Source organism: Mangifera indica, chromosome 18 (assembly GCF_011075055.1).
Source record: "Mangifera indica cultivar Alphonso chromosome 18, CATAS_Mindica_2.1, whole genome shotgun sequence".
Taxonomy (NCBI): Eukaryota; Viridiplantae; Streptophyta; class Magnoliopsida; order Sapindales; family Anacardiaceae; genus Mangifera; species Mangifera indica.
In genome coordinates, this window is record NC_058154.1 from 942,158 (window position 1) to 951,828 (window position 9,671).

General features: G+C 34.9%; 2 protein-coding genes across 3 annotated transcripts; one reads left to right on the plus strand and one right to left on the minus strand.

Moving 5' to 3' along the window:
* The first annotated feature begins 606 nt into the window (after window positions 1–606).
* On the plus strand, window positions 607–3,705 carry LOC123202246 (actin-like). 2 transcript variants are annotated; one of them, XM_044618071.1, is made up of 5 exons: window positions 607–762; window positions 1,452–1,524; window positions 1,680–2,073; window positions 2,680–3,293; window positions 3,409–3,705. In XM_044618071.1, the coding sequence occupies exons 2-5, from the start codon at window positions 1,465–1,467 to the stop codon at window positions 3,472–3,474; spliced, it is 1,134 nt and encodes a 377-aa protein (XP_044474006.1). In that variant the 5' UTR covers window positions 607–762; window positions 1,452–1,464; the 3' UTR covers window positions 3,475–3,705. The 2 variants fall into 2 exon arrangements, with proteins under 2 accessions (XP_044474006.1, XP_044474007.1); XM_044618072.1 differs by having other exon boundaries at window positions 617–844.
* A 3,021-nt stretch (window positions 3,706–6,726) lies between these two features.
* LOC123201573 (probable protein phosphatase 2C 4) lies at window positions 6,727–9,452 on the minus strand. Its single transcript, XM_044617148.1, has 4 exons — window positions 7,678–9,452; window positions 7,447–7,560; window positions 7,059–7,323; window positions 6,727–6,965 (listed from the first exon to the last, which is right to left on the minus strand). The coding sequence occupies exons 1-4, from the start codon at window positions 9,277–9,279 to the stop codon at window positions 6,850–6,852; spliced, it is 2,097 nt and encodes a 698-aa protein (XP_044473083.1). The 5' UTR covers window positions 9,280–9,452; the 3' UTR covers window positions 6,727–6,849.
* Window positions 9,453–9,671: the final 219 nt, after the last annotated feature.

The window sequence follows — 9,671 nt, forward strand, 5'->3', positions numbered from 1 at the left end:
TAAAAGTATGACGCTTATAGCCGACCCCTATATACATAGTGTCAACGTTGACATGTTAATTTTTTTTAAAAATTAATTAAATATTCTTTTAAATTATGCTTTTTTTTAAATGGTCAACAATAATATGTCGTATCAGGCGATCCACGAGCTTACTGTCTAAGCCCACGACTTGATCCAATAGTCCATGGGCTAAGCCTGGTCCATTACAGTAACGGGTGGATCTTCCATGCTAGACATTTTTCTGGGCTGTGGCCCGGCCCAATTAATATCTCTAGTACAATCTTCTATTAAAATTTTTCCAGGAGTTAATTATCCTGTGATAATTTTGATGTTGCCACGTATATTTGGACACTTGATATCTGTAAATAATCTTCTTTAATCATTAGTCTAACCGTTAAATGTACGGCGCGCCAAACCGAATAATTTCCACAACGTGCAAAGAGGACCGATGCGTAAATTCTCATATAGCATCGAGGACAAACCCGTCACATAATATTTTTACGATGGAGGCGGAAAGCTAAGGACAGCTGGATCCACTAGAGCCGCCAGATCAGAGTGAAGCGTATTCCCCACCGTAGATTCAGTACTTATACAACAGAACGTAACGGACTGAACCCGCATTCACTTCGCAATTAAGTTACATTTCATTTGATTTTCTTTCTGTTTTTCGCCCCATTTTGAAACCAACGTAAGGCTGTGAGAGCTGTGCGGATAGCTCAGACTACCTCTAACTACGCTTGCGAAATCTAGGGTTTCATTCTGGTAGTTTCTCGTATTATTCAGTTTACACCTCATTTTGTTCTTGTTGGCATTTGGATAGCTTTCTGTGAAACTGAAGTAGAAGGTTTTTTTCCCTGAATTACTCAAGGGCTATTGTTTATGAGCTTATTCAAATTATTGCCTAATTAGAGATGGAATTTCGTTGGATTTGAGCTCTAATTTTCGTTTTCTTCCTTTATTCATTGTGATCAATCTTGTTTTAGATATAACTGGATTAGCTTTGTGATTTAGTGACATTTTGGATTCAAATTCAGATTTTATCTATATATAATCAGTTTGAATCAACTAGCTGCGGAAGTAGAATCTTGATTTGAACTTTTATGTTATGTATGCTTCCAAGTTAAGCATTAGATCTTGCACAAACCGAAATATGGATTGTTATTACTGTCACTTTGGTTGGTGCTTTCTTTGATTATATATATTTTTACATTTGTGTTTAGGTTCATCATACGTTTTTAGCCTTTTGTTGTCACAAGATTACCGTTCAGTTTAAGGAAATAGGACATATTAGTGTTTTGACAACTAATTGAAGATGGCTGCTTTCATCATTGCCATGGATTTGAATGATCTATTATGTCTAACTCATGCATAAAAAGTCATCCCATAATTAGCTACGGGCTTTATGTTTCTCCATTCTAAAATATTCTAATGTAATGCTGTTAATTCTTTAGCACACAGTAGAAGATGGCAGATGGTGAAGATATTCAGCCTCTTGTCTGTGACAATGGAACCGGAATGGTCAAGGTACAAAATGGATTTTTTGTGTTTCTGAAATGGGATACTGAAATACCAATCTTTGGCTAAGCCAATATAAATCCTATCTCATGAGTATACCTCAAAATCATTGCTAGATATTCTTACAAAAATAGTATCTAATACGATTATAAATTTGTTGTTAGGCTGGGTTTGCAGGAGATGATGCTCCAAGGGCTGTGTTTCCTAGCATTGTTGGTCGCCCTCGTCATACTGGTGTGATGGTTGGCATGGGGCAGAAAGATGCATATGTTGGGGATGAGGCTCAGTCCAAGCGAGGTATTTTGACTCTGAAGTATCCAATTGAGCATGGCATTGTTAACAATTGGGATGATATGGAGAAAATTTGGCATCACACCTTCTACAATGAACTTCGTGTTGCTCCAGAAGAACATCCTGTTCTGCTCACTGAAGCACCTCTCAATCCAAAGGCCAATCGTGAAAAGATGACCCAGATCATGTTTGAAACTTTTAATGCTCCTGCTATGTATGTTGCTATCCAAGCTGTTCTTTCACTTTATGCCAGTGGTCGTACAACAGGTAAGATGTTTATTTAGTTTCTACCAGTGTTTTAGTTAGCTTGATTGGGTTTATGTATAGGTTAACTGACAAAAACACCTTATCAAAGATCAAGTAGTTCTTGTTCCTGAAGAAGATAGTTTTTCATTAGGACACTCTCCCCTTTTTTCTTCTTCAGGTGGTAGTCTTCATATGACAGCTTAACTGGGTATCTGAACTGGATTCTGTTCTCTTTTCCTTTTTTACTTTCTTTATTGTGTTTTTAAATGAATTCAATTTCAAGGTCTTAGTTTGGTTTGGCATTTCTTTTTGATATATTTTTAATTAGCAATAAGTGACTAAATGGTACGTTTACAATCGTATTTCGGATTTTTTTTTGAAGTTCTAAGCATAGATTTTGAATACTTAAAATTATTGTGTACTTAAGAAAAAGAAACTAGGATTATACTTGTGATTCATCTAATTATTGTAAAATTTGTAAATATTTTTTGGGGTCTTTTTTTGGTTAATGACAACAGTTGAGGACATTTTGCTTGTAGACACTGGCTAGTATTTCTTATTTATTAAAAAATCTTTGTAGTTTTCACAGTACTGGTGATGATCTGTGTATGATTCTATATTCTGCAGGTATTGTGCTTGATTCTGGGGATGGTGTCAGCCATACAGTCCCCATCTATGAGGGTTACGCTCTTCCTCATGCCATATTGCGTCTTGACCTTGCTGGTCGTGATCTCACTGATGCCCTGATGAAAATCTTGACTGAACGTGGCTACTCATTCACCACCACAGCTGAGCGGGAAATTGTGAGGGACATGAAGGAGAAGTTGGCATACATAGCTCTTGATTATGAACAGGAATTGGAAACTGCTAAGACCAGCTCTTCTGTGGAGAAGAGCTATGAATTACCTGACGGTCAGGTAATCACTATTGGGGATGAGCGTTTCCGATGCCCAGAAGTCCTTTTCCAACCATCCATGATTGGAATGGAAGCTGCTGGCATACATGAGACAACTTACAACTCCATAATGAAATGTGATGTTGATATTAGGAAGGATTTGTATGGAAATATTGTACTTAGTGGTGGAACCACAATGTTCCCAGGTATTGCTGATAGAATGAGCAAAGAAATCACTGCATTAGCTCCTAGCAGTATGAAGATTAAAGTGGTGGCTCCTCCCGAGAGGAAATATAGTGTCTGGATTGGAGGATCTATTTTGGCATCCCTCAGCACTTTCCAGCAGGTAATTTTCCTTTAACATTCAGATACTAATTGGTAATTTTACACAAGTTAAAGTTTCTGTTCCTGATGAGTGATTTTTTTAAATTCTAATTTCTTTTTTTCCCTTTGGAGTGCAGATGTGGATTGCCAAGGCTGAGTATGATGAGTCTGGCCCTTCAATAGTCCACAGGAAATGCTTCTAATCTGAGCAACTCCGGTGGACTGTGTTGTGCTATTTTGAAAAGAAAATGCCGCTTGCATTTTTATTCATTTTGTTATCTTCCTGGTTGGTTTTCTATTTAATTTCTGGACAATCACCTTCAAAGAAAAGAAGTAAAAAACAGTGATTGTTGCATTATATTCTTTTTTTTTTTTTTCCCTCTGTAATCAAGAACTTGTTGCCGATCAAACCCTTATGTAGGGTTAACTTTGAATTTTTTTTGTCCTGTAGTCCCTTTTACTCATTCCGTTAAGTTGACCGCAAAAGCTTAGGACCCAAACCACAAACAATAGAACAACCCCAAAAGAGTAGAACAAGCCCAAAATAACAAAGGACACATTCATATTTGATTTGGATTGGCCCAATTCAATTTGGGTCACATGATCTTAAAGGGACTGATATTTAAATAATCTATTTTTTATTATAATAAAATTATGTCTTTGGTTTTTTATACACAATTTGTGTAACAGGTAATGTGTCATTATATGATTAGTTAATTTTAAATTAAAAATAAAACAATATTTAATCTCATATATATATATATATATATATATATATATATATATATATATATATATATATATATGTATTAAAAATAAGTATACATAATATTATTTTCTTTCGGGCAATCTGTGATAGTTTTCAATTTTTTTATAATAGAACATTATTTAAACAGAATACACCTTAATAAGTGTTTCTTAGCAATACTTATCGTGGATAGTGCTCCTGCTTCGATGCCTTCTAAAGTGAAATAGACATGCACAAGAATGCTTTGTTTATCTCAACTAGAGGTAGAAAAGTATGCTTAGGCTAAACCTTGGGTGTGAAAACGTCATTTACTCTTTAATTTTATCAAGAGTGATGCTTTGTTTAGGTAGATTTTAAGTCTACATTGTTCTCACTTGTCCCTTTTACCTGACTGAGTGGGCAAACAATCAAACAGGTTCAAGCTTTAATTGGTGGCTACTTATTACCGCCATGCTTTCATAATTGGCTGCAAGGTGTGCGGCTATGTCACCATGGCAGCAGCCCATATTTCTATAAGTAAATTATCCCAATATAAATATTTAAAAATATTTACACAAGTAAATGACATTGAAAGATTAGAGTTGACTTTAAAACAAGTAAGCCAATTGCCAGAGATAACTTTAATTTCTTAAAATGGTGATACAAAACCAGAAAACAGCACAACAGAACCGACCCACTATCTGAATTCTGAAAAATCAAACCCATTTTTCAATTCTGATTTTGAACCCACCTAAACTTTTCAACTATAAGTTATCCCATTTAAAGTCAACCAAAAAATTTCCAGACTCCAAGGAAGTTTCCTAATCAAAAGGCCAACAACCCATACCCACCAGAATCTGCTTAAAAAGTCCTCAGGAAAACCTCCAGTCTGCACAATAACTGGACCATCCATCAACATAACCATCACCCTCCAATGTTTTCCAATAATAGTTTCTGATAATGACAAGCTTCAAATAAAATACCAATTGACATGTCAGAAATGTAAAGCCACTATTTTCTTTTAAAACGGGAAATTCACTTAAGTCAAACTGGATTTTAGAGAAAATCCATTATATCAAACAACTCAAATTTTGGATCCAATCACTAGTCTTACCTGCCAATGAAATTAGTTTGGATAAAATGTATTCAAAGTCTTGTATATCTTGATCTGTCATTTTGGCTCAACAGTTTCATTTACTATAAACCTACCCACCTTCACTAACATCATCTTGATGAGAAAAAATACTTTTAAATTGAAACAGTTGAGTGTGTTTTTAAGATGGTTTTTAATCACCTACTGTCTTGACCTTCAAATTTTTTAAACCATAGTAGTAATATCCTGTGGGTATACTCTATATATATATATATATATTTTATGATATAATATAATATATATAAAATATAATATATATAATAAAATATATTAAATTACTTTAATTTAGTAAATATATCGTATGATATAATATATATTATATGATATAATACATATTATTGATATGAATCGATATATCTTTTTTTAAAAAATAATAATATATTAAATGTGTATATGATAAAATTTAAAATTTCATATGTGTCTGTGATATTTTTTAAAATGATATTGTATCAATTAGAATTTTTCATTTTTTTTAAATACATATCATATGATATTATACGACACATAATATATAATATAAAAAATTAAATTCTAATATACAATATAATACACGAATCGACTACCTCGTGTAAAACCGCATTTCAGTATTGAAAATGTTTTCACTGATCCCAAAAGTACTTCTACAGATCATTCTTAGAAACCCTTATATCCAAAATAAATATTTCTTTCAGTCTTGGTCAAATGCTGCATTTGTTTGTTAATTTCAGGATGGTTGAAAATGAACCCAGATGAACAGTTTTTGACCTTTTCTGAAAGATTAAAAAAGTCTGAGCTGTTGAGACTTGGATTAAAAATTTAAAAGAAGAAAAGGGGTTTGGAATTTGGATGGAGTCATAAAAAATGTGTAATAGAATATTAACAACAAAATGATGCCACTAATTGACTATCACCATCATGGCCAACTGCATTCTTACCCTACTTTTTTTTTTAATCAAGTTTGAAGATTGAACTCCACATCTTTATTCTTGAATAATAATAATCGGAAATATTATTCGTATATATTTTTAGTATATAAATAAATATATATTTATATATATATTAATTTATTTTTAATTTAAAATTATTTAATTATATAGTGATATATATATATAAATATTTTTTTTTTATGTATTTAAAATAAATATACATAATTTTATTATATAAGTTCATACCAAATCATGAAACTGACATATTTGTTTGTTTGTTTAGTGGAGAACGCACTGGAAAGAACCCAGAAAATCTGCTGCTTATGAAATCATTTTATTTTATTTTTTTTAATATTATCTCTCTCAAGTTTCAATGAATTCAAGCTGCAACCAAACCTCAATACTTTACTTCATTTGGTGACCAAAAATTATGCAAGACATTACATCTTTGCTTGAGCCTTTGATTCAATATTGTCAACTCTGAATTTTGTCAACAAAACAGAAAGTTAGGAGTCTCCAGCAAGCCTAATTTGTATCTGGAATTAGCAAAATTGGTAAATCATTAGAATTTTTAGAGAGAACGGCTGAGTTCAAGTCTCTACCATATTTATGAAACTTTTATTTAAATTACTCCAAAAAAAAAAAAAAAGCCTAATTTGCACTATAAACATGATGGGAAGAAATGGAAGAATATATATATGATTATATGCCAAAGTAAAGAGGTGAAAAAACAGGCCAACATGTAAAAATTTGTGTATATGTATATATTTTTTTCTGCAAAAGCTATCTCTATTTACACAGATGATCGCCAGATTCTTCCCTCAAATGAGATTACAATGACAGTGACATCGTCATGGTATCTGCGACGATCTCCTTGTGGGATATCAAGCAACTCATGGAAGTCTATACCTGCATTGTTAATGAAACCAAGTTCAGTATATTGACTTTGGCTGATATTGTAAGATGATTAGCTTGTTTTATTGAGTAAGCTCAAGTTCTTACCGGCTTTCTTTGCTGCACGGAATAGTACTTCTTCGATAAGATGTTGTGCAGGATCTCCTTCGGGAAATGCTGCGATGAATAACTCAACTTCGGATACAGCTTCTTCGTTGGTGAAGTACTGATAGAGTCCATCAGAAGACAATATCAAGAACTTGTCCCTTGGGCTGAGTCGATGATGGTAGAGCGAAGGGAAACAAGTGATATACGGAGAATTTCCTATGTAACTGATTCTAAACATCTCCAGAAGTGCATCATTCCATTTTGGCTGCCATGAAAAACCAGAGAATCAGATTTCTATAATCTCAGTTGATCATGAGTATCATATCAATATTGGAACAGTTTGGCCATTTAAATCCTATTGATGCCATCAAACAATATCAATGTATACCTGTTTCAGAAATCCGGCCCCAAAAGCTCGAGTGACCTTCAAATAACCTTTCACCCGGTCATTCATTACTGCAGAATCATCATCCGGATGTTCTTTCATAATTCTCGCAACTTCCTGCAATATCGAAAACGCCATTTAGTTCATCTCAAACTATATAAATGAATCTCTCTTTGTTCTAAATATTAAGGCAAATCATCAAACACACAGAACAATTACAAAAAGGAAAATCACCTCTTCTGCATAAGTGCTGTGATCAATAGTCAGCTGAACGGATGTCAAGTTATATAATCTGTCAATGTCACCATTATCCATTGCTTCAAGATCATGCAGAGTTTCCTCCTTGATTCGTTCTAAATCCTTCCATGGCCTCCCTAATCCAATATTAGGCTCAAGTTTCTTCGCGAGAACTGCCCGACTATCACCAACATTCATCAAATACACATCCTCTCCCTTCATCAACATCACCAAAACACAAGAACCCATCAGAGCCAACTCAGGATTCTCCCTCACCATCAAATCTGCAACCTCCAAATATGAGTCCTCTGTCTTCTTCAGGGCAAGCGAAAGCGCCTTCAGCACATCCTGATGGTTGACCCCATTAGTCCCTTCACAGTTCAATTTTTCCTTTAACTTCCTATCAAGCTCTTGCCTTTCCCTATCCCATTCACACCTCCACCTCTTTTGATTCTCCTCCCGTTTCTTCGCTGCCCCTTTACCGTTCTTTCTCTTCAAATTATCATCTATAACACCATTTTCCACAAGATGATTATTCTCCTTATCAATCTGGAATTGGTTTAATTCATCAAACAATGAAGATGCCTCACTTGAACTCAACGAATTCCCTGTGGATTCAAATTTATCATTCCATAACAACCCCTTTAGTTCCTTATGAACAGCAGTGTATAAATTAGTAAGCAAATAATCAGGAGCATCAGGACCGTTAAATCCATCATAAATACCAACAAAAACCCATCCGTGTTTCTCTGATACCACAATATGAACTCGATCTTCACCGGCTTTGCCTTGCGCCCACTGTAGATTTTGACTCTTCATTGAAAATTCATCATCTTCATCTTCAACAATAACACCATTTTCATTGTTCAAGCTCCTGTTACTACTAACAGTAGTACTACTCCCGTTCACACTCTGGTTGTTTCTCTCTGAATCCATTTCTGTAAACCCTTTAAACGATTTATTGCTACGAGAAATTGACAACACTCTCTTGAAAACCTTCATTAATCTTTGTTTCTTGGAATTTCCGCGAGGACTATTTTGAGATAAGCTTCGCTGCAACTTATCATTATTATCGCAATTTTTTTCTTTATCAGTCATCGGACCGGAATATAACCCGCGATCGATGGGTCCCGATACAAATCCACGCTCGATGGGACCCGACAAGAAGCCTCTCTCGATCGGCCCGGATCCAGACAGGGAACCGCCCGACCCGGATTGGAACGAGCTACGGGGTACTGGCTGAAGAGGAAGAGAGGCGAAAGAATCTGAGCTCTCGAAAGTGGAGGCCCGATCAGTAGACGAGGTATTGTACGGACATGAATCGACGAGCGCCATTGATAGAGTTTGGGTTGAAACGTTGGCACTGACCGAGGCGCCGGAGATTGAGTGGAAAAACGTCGTCGTTTGGAGGAGGTTGTTTGTGGAGAAGTCGGAATGGATTTTGGAGGAGGAAGAGACGCGTTGCTGTTCGGGCCGTAAGTAGCAGAAAGAGTGGCCAAATCCGCCGTCAACTTGGTCCACGAAAATGACGGCGTTGTCGTGACGGCGTGACACCTCACCAGCGAAACAGTGCCCAAGTTTCCCGACGCCGTTACCCATTTAAAAAAAAAAAAAGCCTAAAAACCTTCAAGTATTACAAAAGAAAAAAGATTGGTTCTTTCATAGGATGTTTTTCTTATGTTTATGTTCTGTTTCTGACTGCTCTGTACTTTGTTGTGTTTTAAGTTTATTATGCTGAGAGAGAGAGAAGAAGTTGACTTTTTGAGTTGGGATTTGTTACTTTTTTTTATATATATAATTCGGAATTTATGCGGGGAGTTGACTTTAAGCTTCGGCGAAAGCGCGTGGGGGTTTGGAGGGAAAACAGTTATTAAATTGTAGAGACTTCAAAAGTCAAAGGTCTGATTTATTAATATTAAATTTAAAACAATAAAATTATGTGTATCTATTTTGAGTACATAAATATATATACATTTATATGTGTCATCATA